This window comes from Mastigoproctus giganteus, chromosome 3 (assembly GCF_048544385.1).
Source record: "Mastigoproctus giganteus isolate SK-2022 chromosome 3, ASM4854438v1, whole genome shotgun sequence".
In the NCBI taxonomy this organism is placed as follows: domain Eukaryota; kingdom Metazoa; phylum Arthropoda; class Arachnida; order Uropygi; family Thelyphonidae; genus Mastigoproctus; species Mastigoproctus giganteus.
In genome coordinates, this window is record NC_143577.1 from 251,560,365 (window position 1) to 251,587,411 (window position 27,047).

The window sequence follows — 27,047 nt, forward strand, 5'->3', positions numbered from 1 at the left end:
TTTTTTGAAACCCACCCTGATATAATCTCCTATGCTGATTATGTAAAAATCTTGTCCAATTTGTGATTTCCATTTACTTCTTCCCTTTCAGAAAATTTACTCTCCAAAACCTTAAAAGAATTTGTGCATCGTTTCCTCTTCAATCTCCCAATAAACCCTTTTGAATCCAAACATTTTCAATTTTCCTTCAGAGAGGGGCCTTTTGGCATTACTGTCTCCTTGGATGGTACTGTCATTGCTAAAGTTGAAACTCCTGAAGACCTTGGAGTTCTTTGACTCCAGATTTAATTTTGCTCCTCACATTTGCAAAAACCATTTAGATCTTAAAAATCATTTGCTACATATCACCTTTCCCCAGTTAATTACTGAATATTGTGATCTGCTCATAAAACCAACCATTCTTTATACTTTCCCAATTTGGACTGAAGTTGGCAAATCCAATTTTAAAGACTCTCCTCTCTTGAATATAGGTTCTTCGAATGGACCTTTTTCAAAGCCAAATTTGAGGAAATCATCTCATAAGCAATTATGGCTGAGTGCTTAAACTACTCCCCTTTTGATATCGAAATTCTGAAGTCAAATTTATCCCTGCTCAGTAAACTCAATAATTCAAAAGTTGATCGCCCTATTATTTGATTGGGTGGCAGATTCCTCACAGATCTCATAAATTCAAGCCTAAATTAATTTATCTACTCGACACACTTCATTGAATTGATATGCACTGCTTAATTTCAAGCATTAACTCATTAAACATTAATCCTGTCCTTCTCACTTCTCATTAGACTTATTTTAATTTGACATGTAAAATAATTTTCCAAAATGTGCTTTGTGCAATCTAGTCTTAATATATAGGATCATTTACCCTTATACTTTATTTTTCTCTATTTGACTTTGACTTTTCCCCTGTAAATTTATTATTTGCGACAACACTCATTGCTTGTCATATAATGTAATCAGTTTTATACTGCTCTCCATAAAGTTTTCGTCATTAATGTGTACATTTATAATGAAAAATGTAATCTGTATATTTGTCATTATAATGGTATTAGTTTCATACTGCTCTATGTATTTATGTAATGTTTTTGTTATTAATGCTTAACCTTGTTTTTATTATTTTTTCTTTGTTTCTATCATTTTCCTGTTCACTTTAATGCTGTTCTGTTTCAGGGCATGCCTTTTTTTACTGGTTTTGTATTCATCTGGTTGTTCTTGTGACTTGCTCTAGGAACACTTGGTTTGTTATGTATTTGAACGCAACCTGTTCCAGCACTGTTACTTGTGCAGCTTTGTATGTACCACTGTACACAAAGCTTTGGCAATAAATTGGTATTAATTGATTGATTATTCTGGTCATCCTTTGAAGTGTTAAAATTTTAAGATTGAGTTAGTAGATTTATGTGTTTGTATTTATACTTATATTATGCTTATTTTAGTATTTTTTTACTTATTTTTTTAAAACAAACATTTTAGTGAGAAATAATGATGCATAGCCATGTTTATAGGCTTTAAATCTTAGTCTGCAAAAATTAGCAAGCACAACCAATTTAGTTAAAATAAAAATTAAAAAAATTATTTCCAATGGAAAAATATTATTATAGGTTTATCATGAGTATAGTATTGTTATTGTTGGGGGGGGGAATTAACACAAAACATCAATATGTGCCATATAAAATGGTAAATATTGCAAATGTAAAAATGTCTATGATTATTTATAAGAAAGTTTTTTTTGTTGTTCTTTTTTTTTTTATATATAATTTTAACCATTGAAACTATGAATATGTTAATTTAGAGTAATATGAGCATGGAATTGATAACTAGAAAAAAATTGATTTATATCAATATATAAATCAATCAAAAATTGCCCGTTGTGACCACTTGGGCTGTGAAATTATTTTTAAAAACACTACCACAGTTATGAACATGATATTTTACTTTAAAAAATTAATGGTTCCATCAATGAATGAAAAAAATATATTTGGATGCTGTCAGTGAATTTTAATTTTAAGTCCAAAGTGTGGATTTAAAAAAAAATTTACAGCTTTCTGAAAGTCATGATGGTCTAGGTTACATCTTCTCAGATATCTGCCACCAGTTCGTTAAATACTGATTAGTAAAAAATTCAGAGCTATAGGGCTCAACAACTTCCATGGAATGCTTCCAGTCAATTCTCTCCCATATGTGACGAATAAAATAAGATGAAATAGGTGAAAAAACGAATTAATGAATTCCCTCACTCATAGAGATATGACCAAATCTGATGCGCAACGGAATCGAAAGCCGAGAGCTCCAACTTGACCCTGAAACACATCAAACTACTGCAGCGAGACCATGAGTGCGAGAAGACGTGTCATAATAAATAGTTAAAACTGCTTTTTTTTGTGGCAGTAATAGTGCCAGTTATTTCTGGCACTATTACGCCTCATGAAATTTCTGTTCAAACAGAAAAACGTATGCTCCTGAAAACTTGACTCAGCCTGCAATATCACGTGTTATCTTGCGAATACAGTGAATGACAACAGTATGTCTCTGACCAGTAAACTACAGTAAATGGGAAATATAGCTCTCACACATTTGATGTTTGACATTTTTTATGCTTCATAAACTTGTATGTATTGCTGCGCAGTTCACCACATTCAGATTTTTGCCATTTTGCATTCACATAGTGTTACTCGCAGACGAAATCGTGCATGAGCCAATGCGAAAAAACAATTCATACATTTAACAGAAATCATTCAAAATGACCTTCAAAACATAGATTTATGCACATACTTCTTCAAAACCCACATTGAGTGTAGATCTGCATGTGGACTTCTAAAAGGGTTAATGTCTCCCATTATTTATTTGTCTTGGAAAACAGAGAAAGGCATTTTTTGGCAGTCTCACATCAAGTCAGTGATTACAGCAGCATTTCTCGAACTGTGTTCCGTGAAAAAATCGCAATTAATAATTAAAAAAATAAAATAAATAAATTTTGCATATTTCTAGCGTACACCACTTTTGTATCATTATAATATTTAACATAATTTTTTTTCAATTAATATACTGGCATAGACTAATAATCAAATAGACTGCGAAACACTTTATTTTGATGGGCTTTGCATAGATAAGTATGCGTAGAGGTAATGACATCTACAAAAAAAGTAGCAATGTAGTGATCTAATATGCCTTCATATGCGATTTAGCATGAGTACATGGGAGGAAGCGAACCGATATCATAACTAAACTCCCTTGTATAAATTTTTTTGATAATTATTAGTATTTTGAAATATTATTACTAAAATATGTGATGATAGATTTGTAGTTGAAAATGGGAACTTTAAAACGAGAAGCAAAGTACTTCTATTAGTGCAGCTTGCTCAATGAAAATGAACACAATATTGTCACACTTCATAGTGAGGATGAACATCGCAGCATTTTGTTCCCCAGAAATCCGAAGTGAAAAAACAGGAACCAACTAATAAAAGGCCAAAACAAAAGTATAATGACAGTTATTTGAATTTTGGCTTTACATGTGTTGGAAATAAAGATGCTCCTGATGCACAGTGTGCCGTATGTAATAAAATATTAGCAACAATTCTTTGGCTCTTGCTAAACTTGTTTTGTAAGTGTTCCGTGAATATGTTGTGAGATGAAAAGTGTTCTGTGACTAAAAATATTTGGGAAGTGCTGGATTAGAGGAATGTCAAAAGGTCTCTTCAGTTGGGATTGTAGTTAGCTAACCTCAGAGAAAGCAATGCAGCAATGTGGTGTAAGTTACAGATGCCCTTAAAAACCAATACTGTCTTCATGTGTGCTTAATTCCAAGTGCTGCAATTTGCAGAACTGAACATCTTTCTTGTACCCCTATAGTACAAATAAAAGTACCCTTATGTCCTTAACTGGTTTTGTTACTCCACATTGCAACCATTCCAACAGATCTATGTCATTAGTGAAGGTACAATCTAACCATTGCCTTACATGACAGGATAATTGCCTCCTTTATCCTGCTGGTAAAATTTCTGTATATCATTGATAGAAACCCATGGTCTGTCCTACCAGCCTATCTGCACTATATATAATTTTAACTACTCCGAAAACTTTTTGTGTTGGACTGTACAGTTGCCCCTATGTTTTTTTTCATTCTCCATTACCTTGAGTGTGGTATCACTCAAATGGTTTGTTATTCTGAGTTTACTACTTACCCCCATTAGTTTAAAAATGGAAGAGTTACCTCTATGGTGTCTTGCAGAACACTTCGGTGCTAATACTCTCAGCATCCAACATGGTTACACCAAATTTATTTTCAGCATCCAACATGATTACACCACACTATTAATTTCGGAGAAACTTGAAATTAAATTACATCAAAATTCATTCAATGTACGTCGGCCCTACCCCATCTCAGATTCATGGTCCTTCACACGCATGCGCCAGGATTGCAACTAATCCCATGCTATAAAATTCACCCCGTAATACCTGCGGTTTCACTTTCCTGTGATCATGACCCTCATCAAAAAGCCCCGTCCGCTTCAGTGAAGTAGCAAAATTCCTTAGCCTCTTAATATTTCAGAGGATTCTTAATGTTTTTATGTCTTAATAATATTAGTTTTAAAATATTAAAAGTATACGTTCACTGTGTATCTATTTGGTCCCATAGCGGTTAAATTGTTTTAAAAATATGGACGTTTTGTATTCTCTTGCTCAAGATTGGGGTGGTGATTTGATGTATTTTGGGGTCCACGGGTTCCCGATTCCGTGGTGCATTGGATCACTGATCTTGTGTATGAGAGAGTGGAATACAATTAATTGATTTGTATAGTTATCCAACTATGGAGAGTATCAGCACCGAAGTGTTCTGCAAGACACCGTAATTCTTCCATTTTTAAACTAATTTACTTATAAGGTAGAATTATTGAGCCATTGATGCTCTGTTATCCATTAATTAACTACTTACCCATATACGTAACTTTACATTTATCAATTTCAAATGTCAAGTGCCACTTCCCAGACCATATGCCTAATTATTCTGGCAAAAAGGTCTTGTTGCAGTAGTAAGCCTAGATTCCTGTCATTAACCATGCTGCCAACCTTGTGTCATTGGGAAAACTTAGATATTAAACTTGCTGATCCTTCATCAGTATCATTAATAAATATTGAAAACAGTAAGGGACTGTGCTGAACTCTGGGGGATTCCACTAATTAACATTGGTACCAGAAGAGCAGTGCCCATTAATAACCACTCTGTCATCTGCCCCTCATCCATCCCTTTATCCATAGCAATAACTTGTCCCTAATGCTATGCTGTTCCAATTTGTAGAGTATACTTTCATGTGGAACAGTGTCAAAAGGATTACTGATATCTAAGTACATCATGTCAAAATTATTTTTTCTTCCAGTTCCTTTGTTACTACATCATAGTTGCTGATCATATTGGTCAAACAAGATCTCTCTTTAACAAATCCATCCTGCAATTGCAATATAATTCAACTCCTATCAAGATGAACCTGCATTACTTTAACCACTGACTCCATTATTTTTCCTGGAAGAGAAGTCGAGTTTATAGGTCTGTAATTACTCACTTCAGCTTTTGATTCCTGTTTTGTGAATGGGGAGACATTTGCCTACATCCAATCTATAGTGACCCTTCCCATGAATCAAAAAAATATCCTCATAATTATGGCTAAAGAATTGCATACCTCCTTTGCTGCCTCTCTTAACATAATTGGATAGACCCCCATCTGTCCCAACTTCTTTCATACCTCGTTTGATGCAGTTTCAGCAGTTTCTTTTTCACTTTCTACTCAGTTATCACAAAACCATTCGGCTTCTTGTTATAACTTTTGTATAACTTTGGTATCCCTTTTAATCTTCTTCACATATGAATGTAAATGCAAAATATTTATTCACCTTTTCACCAACCTTAACTGAATTGTGAATAGTTACGTTGTTTTTATTTAGTGGGCTAATGTTGTTCGTTCCTTTCCTTCTAGTGTTAATATAAGCAACAACTTTGGGGTAATTTCTTTGCATTCTTAGCCAAATACCTCATAATCTGCCTTACCTTGCCTAACCCCCTTAGTAACTTGATTTCAAGGTAGTTTAATTTATACTTACTATAGGATTCTGTGTCTTCTGATAATTTATAATTCTCCATTATAAGATGTTTTTATTTACTGGCCCATTTTGTAGTAGTAGTAGTAGTAGTAGTGATGGAGACATGTGATGCAAGAAAGCAAGCACATGAGCTTCTGTAGCATTAACCAAAAACAAAAAAACCAAACCCTGCCAACCTTTGTATCATCTGCAAACTTCAACATTAAGCTTGATATACCTTCATCAATATCATTGATGAATATACAAAACAGCAGTGGGCCCAACACCGAAACCTGGGGGACTCCACTAATAATATTAGTCCATGAAGAGCAGCATCCATTGATTACCACTCTCTGTCTTCTCTCATTTTTGTTTTCTCAGTTGGTGCACTACCTTAGATTCTGTGTTCTTCTTAATGAAAAGCATAATTCCTGCTCCTCCTCTCTGTTCTTTCTGTACATGTTGTACTTGCTATATTCAAATTCAGCATCCCATGTTTCTGATATACCTACAATGTATTCATCAGGTGACAGTCAGTACAGCAATTGTTTTGTGAGAAGACCTTGTACCTCTTTCAGTGTTGTCAGCTTAGCTAAAACCAAGTATAGATTTGAAATGTGATATTACAGGAATACCTCACATAGCGCGGTTTCGAACAACTCGGGTTTTGCTATAGTGCGGTTTACAAATTGAAAAAGAAATTAACTGCGTTACGCACCAATACATTTTATATGTATGTATGTATTATATGCCAGCACGTAGGCCAATGCATTATGGATTCAAAGCCATTCTGATAAAAACGTTACACCATTATACACAAATATGAATGGAAAGAAGAAATGTAATGGTGCTGAGTGTTCTTCTAGATCCAAACATCAAACGAGGTATGAAAGTAACGCAGGGGTTGCAAAATGACATTCGATGTTATGAAGAGATGTATGCAGATAAAAAGAAAAAAACTGTGCAAACTAAGCTGATCAGTTATTTTTCAAAATAAAAATACAGTACATACTTCACTTATATTCTTTTGGTATGTACATACTGCAATAAAAATCATTTATACTGTATTTACTAGTAGTTTTCATTTTTATCATTTTAGTTTCTTTTTTTGCAAGAACTTTGTGTGCATCAATTTATAGTAAACAAACACCCATATATTTTTGAAACTCAACCCATATAATCAAATTGTCGGAACATATTGCATTAAAATACATACTAATAATACCTCGATCAGCGTGGTTTTGCCTAGCGTGATATATTTTTGGCACAAATTAACCGCACTATGCGAGATATTCCTGTATATTCAATTGGCATTCTACTTGCTACAATGTTTTTTTTTTTTTTTCCCTGCAAACCTGGCACCTAAGTTTTCTGTTGTTTTTTTGTTGTTTTTGGTTTTTCAGAGCATTAGCAACTAAGGCCATATTGCTCTGGGATATGGAGTGGTCATTTCCTGACTTTTCCGCATCCTCCGTATTTGGTGGTCACGGGCTCGAACCCGGGTTTAATCAAGAAGCATGTGCTATGCACTGCTGCTCCTGCCTACCCGGCTACGGAGGCACCCCTAAGTTTGCAAGTGGTGCTTGGATCTGAAACTCATTTGCTTGATAGCCTTATTATAATTCTTTAAATTGCACTAAGCAACCTTATCAATGCTTGCAGCCACTTATTAGGTTATCAGTTGTTTTAAGTGCACTGCTGTGATATACTTGTACAGGCATAATGCTCATTGATCTGTAATGGAGCTTGTATTGAAGTATTTAGTATTGGGTAACAAATAATAATAATACCAGTTTATCTGTAATTTTGTTATTAGTGTCTTATTTTGTTTATGGCCAAAAAACATGGAAAAAAAACAAACAATTCAGAATTAGAATGTAAGTACCATATTAAATATTTTGCTACAGATTATCTCAATTTTCTATTGCATTCTTTTTGGTGACCTCTGTGCTAGTATAATATTTTTCAGTTTAGATACAAAATAAATAGTTCTGCAGTGAAAATATTAATTAGACCTTATCAATGAAGTCTAATTAATAGTGAAAAAAATATTTATAGATTATTATTCCTTAAAATATATAACTATAAAGTATTTTTATGAAACAATATTCTTCCTGTGAACATATTACTCTCTTTCTCATTTTTAGTTTTCTTATTACTGTCAAATTTCTAATTGATGAAAACTGGTTACTTTTCTAACATATATGTTAGAAAAGTAACTTTTGAAAACTGAAGAATGTGTTCCTCTAAGGAACCTGTATATAGTTATATATGTTAGTAATAACTAACATTAATACTGTTCTATTTGTATCTTATTTGCAGCGTGAGGTTCTCTCGACACTTATGTAGTAGTAGTTGTGGCATGTGATGCAAGGAAGCAAGTGTATGAGCTTATGCAGCATCAGCCAAAAAAAAAAAAAAAAAATCACACCATTCCCTCCAAATGTCTGTCCAGTTCCTCCTTAAATTTATTTAACCTATCAACTTCCACAACGACAGATGGAAGTTTGTTCCAGCAATTAACCATCCGCTGGCTAAAGGCAAATTTCCGCACATCTATTCTACATCTGTCTTTTCTTAATTTGAATTTATGCCCCCTTAAGTTCATAATCTGAACAAGTGGAAGGATCCCATCAGAATTCAGCATGCTCAACCCATTCAAGGCCTTATGCACCTCAATCAGATCACTGCGCAGGTGCCTAGTCTCCAGTCACTGCAATTTTCAGAACTTAAGCCTCTCTCTTAGTAAGAGGATCCCTTCATTCCCCTCACCAATCTTGTTGCCCTTCTCTGTACATGCTCAAGCAAATCTGCATCCTTCCTAAAATGAGGCCTCCAGACCTGTACGCAGTACTCAAGGCAAGGCCTGACCATTGCCTTATACAGATGGACAATCACCTCCTTTTCCCTGCTAGCAAAATTCCTATATATCATTGACAAAACCCCATAACCTGCCCTGGCAGCCTGTTTGCATTGCTCAGAAAACTTCATATCTGATTGCATAATTATTTCCAGGTATTTTTCATTTTCTACCACCTTAAGTGTAGTACCACACAGTTGGTACGTTTCTCTGAGGTTACTTCTACCCATATGCAGTACTTTGCATTTGTCAAGGTTAAACTTCAGTTGCCACTTCTTAGCCCATCTGCCCAAATTTTCTAGATTCTTTGCAGTAGCACTGTCATTAACAACCCTGCCAACCTTTGTATCATCTGCAAACTTCGACACTAAGCCTGATATACCTTCATCAATATCATTGATAAATATGCAAAACAACAGTGGACCCAACACCGAACCCTGTGGGATGCCACTAATAATATTAGTCCACGAAGAGCAGCACCCATTAATTACCACCCTCTGTCTTCTCCCACTCAACCATCCTTTTATCCATTGTAGCAACTTACCCTTAATACCATTCTGCTCCAATTTGTACAATAGTCTTCCATGCGCAACAGTGCCAAAAGCTTTCCTGAAATCCAAATATATGATATCAAAATTATTTTTTGCATCCAGTTCCTTTGTAACCACATCATAATATCCTATCAAATTTGTCAGACAAGACTTTCCCTTAACAAACCCAGGCTGTGTCTGAATTATTGCTGCAGTCTTGTCTAGATGATCCCGTAATGCATCTTTAACCAGTGACTCCGTTTTTTTACCCAGAACAGAAGTTAAACTAACTGGTCTCTAATTACTCGTATCACCCTTTGATCCCCCTTTGTGAATTGGGGATACATTTGCACATCTCCAGTTTGGTGGGGACCTCCCCTGAGTCCAAGGATGCTCTCATAATTATGGCTAAGGGTTTGCTTAGTTGCTTTGCCGCCTCCTTTAATATAACTGGATAGATCCCATCCACACCAGGTGCCTTTCTTATGTTTAACTTCAACAATTTCTCCTCCACTTTGCTCTGTTATTATAAAATCATTAAGCATCCTGCTACAATTTGATAACCTTCTGCCATTTTCAAACCTTAATAACTCCTCATGTGTGAATGTAGATGCAAAATACTCATTCAGTTTGTTTGCTATCTGAGCAGAATCATCAAGAGTCGAACCATCAATGTCAAGTGGACCAATCAGATTCGTCCCCTTCCTTTTAGAGTTTATATAAGTAAAGAAACCCTTGCTGTTTTTCTTAGCATCTTTTGCCAAAGATTTCTCATAATCTGCCTTCGCCTGCCTAATGTAGAGTGACTGTGCTGTTGATCTCTACTTTGAAGGGAGGAGGGGTTATGCTATTGGTCAAATTTGAAGGAGGAGGGGTTCTGCTATTGGTCAATTTGAAGGGAGGAGGGGTTATGCTGTTGATCTCTACTTTGAAGGAAGGTGGGGTTTTGCTATTGGTCAAGGAACATAAAATCCAAGGATGTACAGCCAGTCGGCATGGCTGAACAGTGCAGTGTCGAGTCAGTTTGGTGTGACATAAGAACTGGTAAAACAAAACAGAGTAAGAGCGTGTTATAGGCCTAATGACTCTGATGAGTATAATAAACAACTGTACAGAGCAATAGTGTGGACCAGTAAATCAGTGTGTCTTATAATGGGAGATTTTAATTTCCCAGATATTGACTGGAATTTGTGGGTTGGTCACTCACACACTAGCATGGCTTTTGAGGATTTGTTGGATGATTGTATTCTACAGCAGCATGTTTGGGAGGCAACTAGAGGGAGTAATACCCTTGATATAATTATCAGTAGTGATTTTTCATGCATTAAGAATCTGTAGATAAAAGAACCACTATTGTGGCAGTGATCGCAGTGTGCTGAAGTGGGATTTATTCAAAGAGGTAACTACCATCGGGGGTAAAGGGAAAGGTTATTGCTTTCACAGAGGTGACTACGATGGTCTGAGACAGTATTTAAATTCTATGTGGTGATGATGTTACCAACAGCAAATTCAAAACGGGAAGCATTCAAAGAATTAACTTTGGAAGCTACTAGGCTTTTCGTACCAACTAAGAAATATTTTTCAAGATTTAGGCCTAAATGGATGTCAGATGAACTAATGAGACGTGGCAGAGAAAAAAAATGCATGGGATACATATAAATTAACAGGTAACACGAAAGCCTATGATAGATATAAGGAAATCTTTGGCAAAGGATGCAAAGAAAAACAGCAAAGAGTTCTTTACTTACGTAAATTCTAGAAGGAAGGGGATGAATCGGATTGAATCACTTGATATTGATGGTTCAACTGTTGATGATCCTGCTCAGGTAGCTAACAAACTGAATGAATATTTTGCAACTACATTCACACGAGGAGTTATTCAGGAAGGGGATTGCCAGAGGTGTATTAAACTCTGGCAGTAAGCTAGATGATCTTGTAATAGCTGAGAGTAAAATGGAGGAGAAATAGTTGAAGATAAACATAAGAAAGGCACCTGGGGTGGATGGAATCTATCCAGTTATATTAAAGGAGGCAGCAAAGGAAGTAAGCAAACCCTTAGCCATAATTATGAGAGCTTCCTTGGACTCAGGAGAGGTACCCATGGACTGGAGAAGTGCAAATGTGACTCCAGGTGACACAAATAATTGCAGACTTTTTAGTTTAACTTGTGTTCCAGGGAAATTAATGGAGGCACTTTCTAAAGAAGCACTGCGGGATCATCTAGACAAGACTTCAGTTATTGCTCGGACACAGTATGGGTTTGTTAAGGGGGAGTTTTGTCTGACCAATTTGATTGGATACTATGATGTGGTCACAAAGGAAGAACTGGATGCAAAGAATAATTTTGATATATATTTGGATCTTAGAAAGGCTTTTGATACTGTTGCACATGGAAGACTGCTACACAAATTAGAGCAGTGTGGCATTGGAGGCAAACTGCTGCTATTGATTAAGGGATGCTTGAGTGGGAGAAGACAGAGAGTGGTAATCAATGGACACTGTTCTTTGTGGACTAATGTTATTAGTGGAGTCCCCCCAGGGTTCAGTGTTGGGTCCATTGTTGTTTTCTGTATTTATAAATGATTTTGATGATGGTATATCAGGCTGAATGTCCAAGTTTGCCGACGATATGAAGGTCGGCAGAGTTGTTAATGACACTAATGACAGTACACTGCTGCAACAAGATCTAGAAAAGTTGAGAGGTGGCAGTAACCCCAGAGTAACGTATCAACTGCGTGGTACTACATTGACAGTGGTAGAGAATGAAAAGGATCTGGAGGTAATTTTGCAGGCAAATATGAAGTTTTCTGCGCAGTGCAGAATGTCTGCAAGGGTAGCTCATGGTGTCTTGTCAATGATAAAAAGGAATTTTTCTAGCAGGGATTAGGATATGATTATCCCCTCAAGTTGTGACCTGACCACTGCCTTGTATAAGGCAGTGGTCAGGTCACAACTTGAGTACTGTATACATGTCTGGAAGCCTCATTTTAAGAAGGATGTAGAGCTGTTGAAACAAGTACAGAGAAGGGCAACAAGATTAGTGAATGGAACAAAAGGTTGCTCTTACAAAGAAAGGCTTAAATTTTGCAAACAACAGTGTCTGGAGACTAGGCACCTGCGAGGTGATCTGATTGAGGTGTATAATGCCTTGAATGGTTTGAGCATGCTCAATGTTGGTGGGATTTTGCGTCTTGCTCAGAATAATCGCTTGAGAGGGCATAAATTCAAATTTAAGAAAGACAGTTGTAGGACAGATGTGCGGAAGTTTGCCTTTAGCCAGTGGGTAGTTAATTGGTGGAACAAACTTCCATCTGCAGTTGTAGAATTTGATAGCTTAGACAGATTCAAGGCAGACTAGACAAACATTTGGAGTGAGTGGATGGGTGAAATGAGAAGGGTGTGTGGGTGTTTTTTTTTGGCTGATGCTAATGATAATAAGATAAAATTAAATTGAATTTTTCCAAAATTTTTTATTTTTGTATACTTCTTCCAAGTATGTATCTAATCCCTCTTTAAATCTGCAAAGTTTTCTTGTCTTTTACCTACTCAGTTCTACAAGTTGATTGAAGACTGAGTAGGTAAAAAACGTTTGTTGACATTGGATCCTCTGATTACAGACATGTTCTTACATTCACCCTGCAGTTATCTTTACTTAATTAGAATTATTTCTTAACCTTCATCCTTAGCCATAATTATGAGAGCATCCTTGGACTCAGGGGAGGTCCCTACGGACTGGAGATGTGTAAATGTATCCCCAATTCACAAAGGGGGATTGGAGGGTGACACGAGTAATTACAGACCAGTTGGTTTAACTTCTGTTCCGGGTAAAATAATGGAGTCACTGGTTAAAGATGCATTGCAGGATCATCTTGACAAGACTGCATCAATAATTCAGACACAGCTTGGGTTTGTTAAGGGAAAGTCTTGTCTGACAAATTTGGTTATTATGATGTGGTTACAAAATGCTATTCAAGGCTTAGACCTAAACGTATTTCATATGAACTATTGAGACATATGGCAGAGAAGAAAAGTGCATGGTATACATATAAATTATGAGGTGATACTGAAGCTCCTATGGTAGATATAAGTTAGTCTTTAATCAAGTCACAAAGGAGGTTAGGTAAGCTAAGGTAGATTATTAGAAATCTCTGGCAAAGAATCCAAAGAAAAACAGCAACAATTTCGATGTTTATATTAATAATAGAAGGAAGGGGTTGAATGACATTGGGCCACTTGATGTCTGTTGGTTAACTTTTAATGGCCCTGCTCAGGTTGTGGACAGATTGAATAGGTATTTTGCATGTATATTCACACGAGGAATTCTTTAGGGAAGGGGATGCGAGAAGTTTGTCAAACTCTAATGAGAAACTAAATAACTTTGTGATAACTGAAAGGAAAGCAAAGGAGAAATTATTGAGGATGGGCATAAAAAAATGCTTCTGGGGCAGATGGAATGTATCCAGCTATATTAAGGGAAGCAACTAAGATGATAAACAAAGCCTTAGCCTTAAATATGAGAGGATTCTTGGATTCAGGGGAGGTCCCTGTGAACTGGAGAAGTGCAAATATATCTCCAATTCATAAAGGGGGGGGGGTCAAAAGGTGATGAATAATTACAGACCTGTTAGCTTAACACCTGTTCCAGGGAAAATAATGGAATCACTGGTTAAAGAAGTAATGCAGGACAATCTAGGCAGTCATGCAATTATACTGCAATCACAGCATGGATTTGTTAACATGCAGTCTTGTCTAGCCAATGTGATAGGTTACTAAGAAGCAGTGACCAAGGAACTGTGTGCAAAAAATAATTTTGACATCATATATTTTGGTTTCAGGAAAGCTTTTGATACTGTTGCCTATAAAAGACTGCTATGGATAAAGGGATAGTTAAGTGGAAGAAGACAGAGTGGTTATCAATGGGCACTGCTCTTCATGGACTGATGTTATTAGTGGAGTTCACCAGGGTTCAGTGCTGGTCCATTATTGTTTTTTCAATATTTATCAATGATAGAGAATCATTGATAAATATTGAAACTAAATAACTTTGTGATGAAGCTGTACTAGGCTTAATGTCTAAGTTTGCAGATGATTCAAAGATTGGCAGGGTGGTTAATGACAGTCATCAGGGTGAGCTACTGCAACAAAATCTGGGAAACTTGGGTTGATGGGCTGAGAAATGGCAGTTGAAGTATAACATTGACAAATGCAATGTACTGCACATGGGTAGCAGTAACCCCATAGTAACGTCAACTGTGTGGTATTACTCTGAAGATAGTGGAGAATGAAAAATACCTCTGGTTAATTGTGCAGTCAGACATGAAATTCTCTGAGCAGTGCAGACATGCTACCAGAACAGCTCATAGGGCTTTGCTAGCAAGGATAAGGAGGTAATTATCCTTTTGTATAAAGCCATGGTTAGGCTGCATCTTGAGTACTCTATACAGGTCTAGAGGCCCCACTTAAGAAAGGATGTACATATAATGGAACAGGTGCAGAGAAGAGCAACCAGATTGGTGAAGGGACAAATGCAATGTACTGCATTTGTCCCTAAAGCTTCATTTCTGCAAATTGCAGTGTCTTAAGACCAGGCACCTGTGGATTCTTCTGATTGAGGTGTTTTTAGCCTTGACTGGATTGAGTAAGCTGGATGTTAATGATGCTTTTCCTCTTGTTGAGAGTACACGCATGAGGAGGCATAAATTCAAGTTGAGGGAGGTTGGTTGCAGGATAGATGTCTGCAAGTTTGCCTTCAGCCAGCAGGTGGTTGTTTATTAGAAGCAGCTTCCATCTGTTGTTGTTGTAGAAGTGGATGAGTCGAATAAATTCAAGGGAGAACTAGCCAAATTCTTGGAAGGTATGGATTGGTGAACTGGGTTTTTTTTTTTTTTTTTTTTGGCTGATGCTATAAACCTAGGGGCTCACATCTGCTGAGTATAGGCTTGGCACACCCAGGGTCCTGAGCTGCACATCATCATTTTTCTCTTTCTTGGTGATTCCCTTCTACTTTTGACTCTCTCTCTCTCTCTCTCTCTCTCTCTCTCTCTCTCTCTCTCTCTCTCTCTCTCTCTCTCTCTCTCTCTCTCTTAGGGTAACTCTGGAAATTTTTTTTTTTTTTGGTTGGTGCAGCATAAGCATCAGGCTTGCACCATATAGCTAATAATAATAATATAAGCTTGCTTTCTCGCATCATTTGCCACTCCTACCACTACTACCACTACTACTTGCAGTGCATTGTGCTGTTTTAAAGGATTTGATGATAAAGATTCAAGGGCACATAATGCACTAGATAGGAAATGATTTCAATTAAACTTTCATTTAATTTGCTGTTGTTCAATATGGCATGTATAAGCATTGCCTAAGTATCAATAATATGAAACTATGTTGAAAGGGAAAATATAGGGTAAACTGACTGAAGGAATATGGTAAAGAATAGCTGAAGATGATCGATCAGTCAAGCATTAATATATAGTTACTAATGCTTTGAAGTAATTATAAAAAAAAAAACTCTGACTGGACTGTACTGCAATAAAATCACAACAATCCATATTTGATTAGCATGCATGCTAAGCAAGTGCTTCATGTACTGCAAAGCACTCTTCAAATGTTACATACCATGATGTCACAGTATGGCCTCACAATTACATTGTAATAGGCTAGCATCAGACAGTAAAGTTCCTGTTGTTTGAAAATGGTTGGCAAAGTGCCAAACATAATACACAAAAATATTTGGACTTTTATGGTAATACTTGTAGATATTTCAAGCTTAATGTGTGAAATAGAAAGACAAGCAGAATGGTTAATGACCCTAATCAGTTTATTCTTCTTCAGGAAGGCCTAGATAAATTATTTGAATGGATTAAAAAATGGCAATTGAGGTAAAACACTGAAAAAAAAACGCATGTCTATACCCTGTATGCAGAAAAGATGTTTTATTTAAAATCATCCTTGGCTTGGAAGAGGTCAGCAAAATCCAAGCCAATAGCCTAATAACCCATTTGATTGTAGTTATTTGTTGAATAGTATGATTGCAACAATACTCGTATTTGTCAGCAATTTCTTTTTTCGTCTCGCATTTTCCCGCAATTTTCAACTACAAGATCAGGTACCTCAATCAATGGTGGTTTCCAGAGACATTTAGATATGTTGCAATCGCAAGTACACATCCCTAACTTTAGCTATCGTAAATCCATTGTATCTTGTCTTCCAACTGAAATTATGGAACATTTGTGAATGATCAATAAAATATTTACAACACAAAGCTTTATTTCGTAATCAAAATACCTAAAAGAAATGTATAGGATCAGTCACAAAAATTGCAACGCAGAAGTAATGTCATTTGCAGTTTCCACCAGAAGCAAATTGTTGTAACTTGTATTGTTGCAATCATACAAGCATGATTACAATGCCACAATCATACTTTCTGTAGCTGCCATTTGATTGTAGCCATTCAAATGGGTAATTAGGCTATTGGCCTCAATTTTGCTCAGTTATCATCATTTGGGTAGTGATGTAATTTGCATCACATTTTCATGTCAAATTGGTTTTACTTCAGTCCGAAATTTAGTAAGTGCCATCAAAGATGTTTTCACATCAGAAATGCAAGGGCTTGTATCTGGGTAGCATTAATCCTGGAACAATATATCGCTTGGGAAAGAGATAAATTTCTCTGAACAGAGTAGACAGGCTGGTAGGACAACTCATGAACTTTGTAATACTAATAAATTTTAAAAAAAATTGTAATCATATTTTCAACTTCGTTATAATTAATCACTTATACTTCCTGCAGGATGGAAGATATAAAGGAGAGACAAAAAAGGCTAAGGGATGATCACCAAAACCATGCCAGGGTAAGTATTATTTATTATTTCAAATTTAATTATTTGCTAAGTCTTTAGATCTCTGCAAACTCACAGTGATAGTTGTGCATCTTTTCTTTCTTAATGGCTATGATAACATTTTAATGTACGTAGCTGGTTTAAAAATATGAGTGTTTCATATTTGACCCAGACAGATTTTGAATCAATATTAATGATTAAAATATGGTATAACACACCACATGGTACTGTATGAATTGCAACAGGGAAAACGTTGTGACCTGGAGGTAAATGCAATGTAAGTTCTCTAGAACAACGGATCATATGCTAGTTTTGACTATAACTGCATTTTGAGAAATGGACTGGAATGTTTTGTTATACCTCTGTAGACTTACCCCTGTTTTACTTCCGCTTTTTTCCCCTTGTTAAACTATGTAGGATCATCACAGAGGACAACCAAGTATTATATAAGTTTCCATAATCAATCAGAAGGGGTACCAGATTGTAAAGCCTAGCCCAATTTTCAAAAATATCCTCCCCACCCCTCCCCTCCCCTCCCCACTGCCATTTGTTCTCATTCTTGGTTATAATAGTACACAGGATTAATTTTTGCTTTGGCACCTCTAAATGATCTTCAGTTTTTGCTTTCAAGTGTTCTTGTAGGCAGGTCTCCAGCTTGATTTTATCAAGCTGGAGATTTTTTCCCCCTCCATTTATTAGTTAATCACACAAATGAAGCAGAGAATTCTCCTTCTAAATCCCAGTGCTTCATAAAGGCATATTTACCTGTTGAACCAGAAACATGATATTCCTTCTCATTTTTGGTTTAACTACTGAAATAGGGCAGACTCCAAGTCCTTCATGAGATCACTTTTTCAGACTATTTTTGTTTCAAGACACTAGCACAACTATTACTGTCCCTTGTAAATTTCTCCAGCCTATTTTTGTTTATGTTTAAAACAGTTTGAAACCCCATTGCATTCATCTTTTGCAATTTTTGATGTAGCTTCCTGCTTTTTAAAATTTTTCAGTTAACTCAAGAGCACAGATTTCTTCAGTTTTTCATATATTTTATCTAGGTTCCACACTCTTAAAAGTTATATAAAAGGAAACTGCAGTACATACATTGACTAATGATGTGGCTAGATGCAGGCTAAAAAATACCCATAATCTTGACACAAGTGACTGTCACCACAGCTAGAGGAAGATTGCAAAAGGTCAACATTCCTTGTTCCGGGAGATGCATGAGAGAGCGGGTCATCTAATTTACATGTTAACATGCATATTTCGGCGCCTCCGTAGCCGGGTGGGAAGGAGCAGCAGTGCGTAGCACACGCTTCTTGATTAGACCGGGGTTCGAGCCTGTCACCACCGAATCCGGAGGATGCGGAAAGGCCAAGGGAATGACCATTGCATATTCCCAGAGCAATATGGCCTTAGTTGCTAATGCTCCTAAAAACCAAACAGCAACATGCATATTTACATGTGTGTAATTTTATGAAAATTACAATTAATCTAATTTATTGCCTAAATTAGAAAATAAAGTTGTGTCTGGGTCTAGATCAGGCATGTCAAACTAAGGGTCCCCCGGGGGCCATATGGGTCACATTTGTGTTGTCATGAGGGCTGCACACGACAACTAATTGAAGTCATTTAATAAAAGTTATACAGAATATTTTTATTACTTAAACTTAGAAACATACAATGTGCATAAAAATGGTTTAGCGGCTAGCCACAGTCATGAATGCAAAGTAATGAAGTAGTTTAACAGAAGAGAAAAAAAAAGAAATTTTAAACGGCAACATAGACTTGTATGCAACAGCAACAGATATATTGTACAAAAATTACAACAGTTCAAAATGAACATTTATTTATGACTATTTTTAGCATTTTTTGCTATGTCTGGCTGAAATGTCTGTTCAGTTCTGACTTTCATCAGAGATGAGAAGTGTTGATCAGTCAGTCTTGTTCTCTGAGAAGTTTTTGTTGATTTCATGAAGGAAAATAACTGTTCACACACATAGGTAGAACCAAACATTGCCATAATCCTTGTGGCAAACTTTCTGAAGTTTTTAAACTTTTCAGGAAGGTATGAAAAGAAATGAGGCATCCCCACTTCAAGATACTTTGCTCTGAGTGTAAAATCCGACTGCATTTCTAATAGTTCCATCTGCAGTCTTTCTTCTGCCTTGGCAACATCAAAGGTGAATGGTGCTGAGAATAATGCAAAGTGGTGTTCAAAAGATGAGAAATCACAATCTTTCCTGAAATTCTTTTGACAACAATTTCAAGTGACTATCATACTTAGCAAAGCTAAGTACAGACTCAGTATTGGCAGTGTTTTTCACTCTTTGCACTTAAGAAAATAAACTAAATTTTCATTTGACAACTGTGACTTCCATAAGCTTAGTTTTGTAATGAAGCACTTGATGTCATCATACAACTGATTGATGAGTTTGTTTTTACCTTGTAATTTCAAATTAAGATCAGTTAATTGTGCAGTAATGTCCACAGCAAAAGCCAGATCCTGGAGCGAACTTTCATCTTTTATTTCATCTGTGTTTTGACCTTTCATCTCCAAAAACATAATTATTTCTTGTCTCAAAAAATAAAATCTTTTCAGCACTTTGTGACATGACAACCAGCGGACTTCTGTGTAGAATGGAACATCGGTAAACTGATTATCCATATCTTCCAACAACTGGCTGAATTGACGGTGGTTGAGAGCACGGCCTCTAATATAGTTCACTGTCTTTGAGACCAAACTAAGCACATGATCCAGTTTTAAAATCTTTGAACACAAATTTTGCTGATGAATAATGCAGTGAAAATGTGCAAATGATGAATCTGGATGCGAGTTTTCTATTTTTGTTCTTAACATTGCAATAACACTATTATGTTTGCCAACCATATTCGCAGCACCTTAGATAAGCATGCAAGTTTACTCAAATCCATGCAGAACCTGCTCGACTTTCTCAAAGATGTCCTGGCTTGTTGTAGTGTCATGCATGGATCAGTTCTTCATAAATATTAAATTCACTGTAACAAGCCCTGGTGAAAACCGCAAGCTGTGCTATTCCAGTGATGTCAACGGTCTCATCGATAGCAATAGAAAAATGTCAACTCTTGATGATGTGGCCTTCAACTGTTGTTTCAAGTCACTTGACATTTCATCAATCCGTTCAGCAACAGTGTTCCTGCTTAATGAAATATCTTTGAATAAGTGTGCTTTCTCTGGATACACAATTTGAGCCGTTTTTACAAGGCATCTCTTTCACTGTAAGATTTCCCACTCGTGGTGATCATTCGGCTGAGTTCATAGCTTGCAGTAACGGAAGCGACATTCTCTTTCTCAATTTTCGTAAAACAAGTCTGTTGCTGTCTCACGTTAGCCTTCAATTCCTTGAGTCTTGAGACACGCATTGGGCCTTCATATTTATCGTAAGTTCGATGGTTCGTTTCATAATGTCTTTTCATGTTGTTCTCTTTTGGTGTGGCAATGTTTTTGTTGCAAATTAAACAATGTATCTTTCCATTCACCGTTGTGCAAAAATATTGTAATTCCTATTTTTCTTGAAACACTCGCCCTTCTTCGTTCAGTTTCCTTTTTCTCTTAGCTGGAGAAGTGCTAGCCATTTTTAAAGATGTTGTGCAATCTGAAAAATAATAAAATTAAATTAAAAATAAAATCACCAGTTAAAAAACTAAAACGAAATTTAGGCCAGCTTATGTATTGTTACGAACGAGATAAATGGGATTTTATCTCATGCTCGTTGGTTTCACTCTCTCACTCAGGCCGAGCGGTTTACCTTAACGAGAGAGGAACCTTTTCCACTTGTGGGGTGTGGAATTCGGATCAGCACCAGGTATCTACACCAATAAATTGGCAAGAATGCTAGAATTCTTGTCGTAAGGCAGCCGTGTGGGATATTCTAAATTACCGAAATTACTTCAATTCACAGATTTTGCGAATCGCTACAGTGTCCTTTGTGTGGGCCGCGGGTGTGCTTGCAAAGGGCCGCATGTTTGACATGCCTGGTCTAGATAATTCAGAGTGCACTATATTTTTCTTTCTAGGGATGGGAACATTAACCATGATTTTTTAGCTAAAATGTAACATTTAATTTTTAACTCATGTTCATCGAGTCATGTACCAGTATCAGCATTCATAAACAGGCTGACAATAAAGCAGTTGTATATAGCACAGAGATAATTGATGCCAGAAATATTGAAAGACAATAGTGATGATTTGGAAAACCTACTTTAATGACATTGCAGAAAACAATTCTTGCAAATAGATGTCAGTGAGATTATTTTAGTTTATTCCTTATCACTTAGGGGAGGATATGAAGTCAAAAAGGACAGAGGCGTGCACTGATATGTTGTTTAAAAATTAGGACAGCTTTTCTTATATATGGTAAAATATGAGTGTACCTGTATGATCCAGAGACTGAGATAATTAATGAAGTTATGGCATCTCATCTCCCTTAAGATTATGGCAAGAGTCTTCTGGGATAACCAAGTGACTATTTTTATGGATATCTTGCTGAAATGAAGCTATAAATTATGATGTGCATCCCCACATGATTGCCAAAGTGTCCTTAGCAACCAAAACAAATGAGCCAGCAGTCCCACTTTACCATCCTTCTTGCAGTGACAGACCTGGCAATATCATAGTTTTGCCACTGATATCTTGGAATATGGTCAGATACCCAATGTGGATAAATCCTGGTTTATCCACATTGAGATGAGATGGCCACATAGGATCACAGGAGTGTACAAGATAGAGAATACAAGAACATTGGCCATATTTAGTGGTCACATCAGATCGAACTACACTCAGACACATATACTACTATACCCTCAGCTATAAGAGAAGAAGTAAGTAGCCGTTATCAATCCACTGCAGGATGGATGCCTCCTCAACAATTCATGTTGAGGGAAATGGGCCATAATCTGCCATGCTGGTCCAGTGCAGGTTGGCAGATCAATCTTATTTATCAGTCATAGGCTTAAACCCCGGTCTACCCAAAAAACATGTGCTGCTGACCACTCAGCTGCGGAGGCCCCTCAGCTATATCAAACCTAAACCTACATTTAAACACAAGAAGTTTGAGAGGGCAATCCAAAGTGGGGGGGCTCCAAAAATTTATTCCATCATGCACCATGAAATGCTTATTCTTTTGCCACATCCATCATTCATTTAAGCATTCACAGATGATTTGATGTAAAAATTAAACTAGTGACACTAAAAATCTGGGCAAGAACTACAGAACTTCATCGAACTGCATTTCATTATTTGATTAAACCAATACAAATGTATTTAAAATGAAAAAGATTTTTCTGAACACAGAATGTAAACAACTGACACTGACTACAGTCACTGTTTTTCTTTACTTATATAGACAAACTTGGGTTTGATTCCTTTCTGAAAGAAACGTGGTTTTTCATGACACTGTGGCAAGTTGTTGGTTTCAGGCAAAGGTTGATAGTATTCTCTCCTGAAATTTTAGTTCCAGGAGAAATTGCATGTATTTTATGATTATAAAATATGTGCAGTTTATAGACATAGTATATTTAGGCTTTATGGCCCAAGCTGCTTGACCGTGTATTCTAAAACAACTAACCGTTGATTTACAGGGTAGGTTGGTTCTGCAAAAGTACTGTGTAAATGGTCCTTGAGGGTGTCACAAACATTCTCTCAGATCTGCCAGACAAGCTGTACTTGCTACCTGGGAGTCTAAAACTCTGATGGAATTGATATTCAGGTGATACTAAGTCAAGTGGACCCAATTTCGGCAAAGTCCGGACGGTCTGTGACAGCCAGATCCTCTGCTTGCACCTTCACGATGGTGGGACTGTTAGTAATCCTGAGTATATCCTCCATGCACACGCACACGGTGGGTGACCACATAGGTTTTTTTTTTTTTTTTGATTTGGTAGTTTTTGGCGCATCGGCTTCTGTGGCCATATTGCACCTCCCAAGGTTTTTGCAGTACTTTGATCCAAGCCCGAGGCGGGAATCGAACCCGCGACCTTTGGGTTGCCGGGTAGGTGCTTTACCCACTCGGCTAGCCCGGTCGGCACCACATAGGTGTGAACCAACGTAAGCAGGAGTCGAGGTGTGGCGCCCTCACCACATGGAGGAATGCCGCCCCTCTGTGTGGTAGATGGTGGTAGATGACTCTCATCAACCGGTGCAATACCACCACTTTGCTTATTGGAGGCTTGAAGGGGTGGAACCCATGTTTAGTCTCCAGAGCTAAGTTCCGGTCAACCCTTCCCCATCTCTTCAGTCATGCAGTATGACATGACTTTTGAGGTTATGATGAACATCATGGCGAGATCCAGTCTTCCTTACACTTCGAGGGAACAGCTCTAAAACGGTGTTAGCAGGCCAGCTGCTAGTTAGTACACCGGACCTAACCTATTGGTAACTCTTTAGGAGGCTTCTGGATCAGCTAGTGTATAATCTTGCTATCACTACTCTGCCAGATAGTGACTAGAGGGAGTCCAAGTAGTGTGTATGTGGGGGGCATTGTCGAGACCACGTTATGTCAAGGATCTGGGTATATTCTTAACATGCATACACCATATCCAAAAATTTCATTACTTCATACAGCATGTCTGTCCACTTTTTCTTTCTATTGAATACACCATGAATTGTCAAACTAATAGAGTAAGCTTATCTGCCTAGAAAAGATCTAAACCACCCAAACACTTCCTAGTTCATTTCACAAATATACGTGGCCTCAATTCTAATCTCAACGATGTCCATTTCCACTTGCACTCTGCCAAACCCCATGTACTTTTTCTTACAGAATCTCAGTTATCAGTTTATTCAACTACTGCTCATCTGAGTTGCCAAAATTATTTGCTGTATGATTCCTTTCACCTCAAAGGTGGTACTTGTGCATATGTCCGTTCTGACATTCGCTGTCAGAGACTTAGTCATTTAGAATCTCCTCTTTTCGATCTTCTCTGGCTTAAAATCTCTCTACCTCATTGTGTCAAATTCATCTGCTGTCTCTATTGTTCTCCCAACTCCACTAATCACTTGGAGCTCTTTGACTTTCTCCAGTTCAACTTTCCTAACAGTGAAGTAATTTTCCTTGGTGATTTTAATGTTCACTCCAGCTGGCTTCCATTTTCTAGTCACACCGACCCAGCTGGTCGAGATACTGAGGCTTTTACAATTACTAATGACCTTGCACAGATTGTTCATTTACCTATAAGAATACCAGACAATCTTAACCATATAGCCAACACGCTTGACCTTTTTCTCACAAACAACCCTTCTAAGTACATGGTCAAAGTGAGAGGTCCTTTAGGCACATCAGATCACAACTTGGTGATTGTCTCTTCCCCAATGGAGCCTTTATCTCATGGCTATTCCCAACCTCGTATTGTTTGGCATTACAAGAATGCAAAATGGGATGACCTGCAAGATTTCTTTTCCTTGGTCGGATTACCTTCAAAACGTTTGATGTCAGCGTTTGCTCAGATTGTGTCAGTGAAATTATTCTTGCAGCAATGGAATCCTTTATCCCACATGCCACTTGAAAATCTCGTCCTTTATTCCAATAAATAAATGTGCTAATATGGTTTTCCAATAAATGTGCTAAGCCTTTTCAAGAGAAGAATGTTGCATATCGTAATTGGCTTGTTTCTAATTCTTCAGTTTCATTTTCTGCCTACACCAAAGCTCGCAACAATTGTAAAGCAGTTATTAATCAGTCTAAACTAGAGTTTGAACAGTCTAAGAGTAGAAAACTTGCACTTGCTTCTTGCCCTAATGGTAGCCAAGCATTCTGGTCTTTTGCCAAAGCTATTGGTTGCAACTTTTGCCCACATCTGCTCCCACTTCTGTCCAAACCAGATGGTTCTGTTGTCACTTTAGCTAAGGATAAAGCTGACCAGCTAGCATCCCATTTTTTTTTTTTTTTTTTCAACTCATGTATTCATGATCTTGGTAAAACACCTTCCACCATTCCCAACATGCTCCATTCAATGCTTCCTGTGGTCTTCCGTCAAAAGAATGTCAGAAGGATTTTGACGAATCTTGATGCTAAGAAAGCTCGAGGTCCCAATGGTATTTCTCCACTTGTTCTCAAAACCTGTGCTCTTTAACTTACTCCTGTTCTTTGCCGCCTTTTTTCACTTTCTTATTCCAAAGATGTGTTTCCTTCTTGGAAATTTGCTCATATCCAGCCAGTTCCTAAAAAGGGTGACAAATCCCTCCCATCCAGTTATCGTCCTATTGCAGTTACTCTTTCTAAAGTAATGGAGAAATCAATTAACCGCCAACTCTTAAACTACCTAGAAACCTTCCATCTGATCAACGATCGCCAATATGGATTCTGTCAGTGTTGGTGATATTCTGGCTTATGTTACTCATTTATGGACAAATTCAATGGGAAAAGTTTGGTGAAATGCAGGCAGTTGCTCTTGACATCTCAAAGGCTTTTGTTCATGTTTGGCATAAAGGTCTTCTTAAGAAGCTTCCATCTTATGGTTTGCCAACTGTTTTTTGTAATTGGTTATCCAGTTTTCTCTCTGATCGCTCACTGACAGTGATGGTAGATGGCTCTCTGTCTTCTAACTTCTCCACTAATGCTGGTGTCCCCCAAGGTTCAGTTCTTTCCTCCACTCTTTTCCTTGTATATATTAATGACCTTCTTCCATTGACTGGAAATCCTATCCATAGTTTTGCCGATGATAGCATGTTGCATTCCACTTTCCATTTTGAGAAACCTTGCCCTGCTCAATCAACTTCAACTTCTCGAAAATCTGCTACCAATTCCTTAAATGCCAATCTCCAGGTAAATCTCCAGTGGGGCAAAGACAACTTAGTTGATTTCAATCCTTCTAAAACTCAACCTTGTCTTATATCTCACAAAAAGGATTCTTCTGCTCCTATGCTTATCTTTGGTGACACTCCGATTTCTAGGCAAAATGATATATCTCTTTTTTCGGATTACCCTGACTTCTAATCTTTCTTGGCACAAGCACAATACAAATATTGCTTTCTCTGCATCTAAAAAACTTGGTTTTCTCTTTTGCTCTCGGCGTTACTTTTCTTCCAAACAGCTGTTCACTCTGTAGAAATCGCAAATCCACCCTACTATGGAATATTGTTCCCACATCTGGGGTAGTGCCCCCAAAACCTCTCTCAGGCTTTTTGATTACATTCAGAAGAGGGCAGTTAGGTTAATTAATCATTCGTCTGTAACAGAGTCTCTCTGTCTCATATACGTACTGTTTCTGCTGCACGCCTCCTCTACAGATATTTCCATGGGCACTGTTCTTCTGAATTGGCTTCTATAATTCCCACTCTCTCTTTCAAAACAGTCCGAACACATGACGCCAACATCCATATACAGTCCAACTTCAAACTCACAGAACCAAGTTTTCCATCTTCCCCGTTTATTCATTCAACTGCCATTTTCTAGAATGAAAACCTTCCTTCATATGTATTTCCTGAAAATTACAGTCTACAGAAGTTCAAGTCCAATGTCAACAAATATCTTCTTTCGTCTTCTCAACCTCCAACCTAAGTACTATAGGTTCTAATACCTCTCGTTTGGGGTTTACATTAAAAAAAAAAAAAAAAATTGCAAATCATGTGAATAGAGACTTAAATCTGGTGAGTATAGGCTTGGTACACCCAGGGTCCTGAGCTAGATATCATTATTCTTCTCTTTTGGTGATTCCTTTCTACTTCTGACTCTCTCGGGGTAACTTGGGAATTTTTTTTTTTTTTTTTTTTGA

The 27,047-nt window shown here is 37.2% G+C and overlaps 1 protein-coding gene across 1 annotated transcript in view; it reads left to right on the forward strand.

The window, feature by feature from the left end:
- The window catches only part of LOC150089029 (uncharacterized), a 127,758-nt gene that overhangs the window by 31,982 nt on the left and 68,729 nt on the right, over positions 1-27,047 (forward strand). The window contains exon 4 of the mRNA XM_090370385.1: positions 17,249-17,309. Coding sequence (XP_090226511.1) covers positions 17,249-17,309 — 61 coding nt within the window. The remainder of the gene's footprint in view (positions 1-17,248; positions 17,310-27,047) is intronic.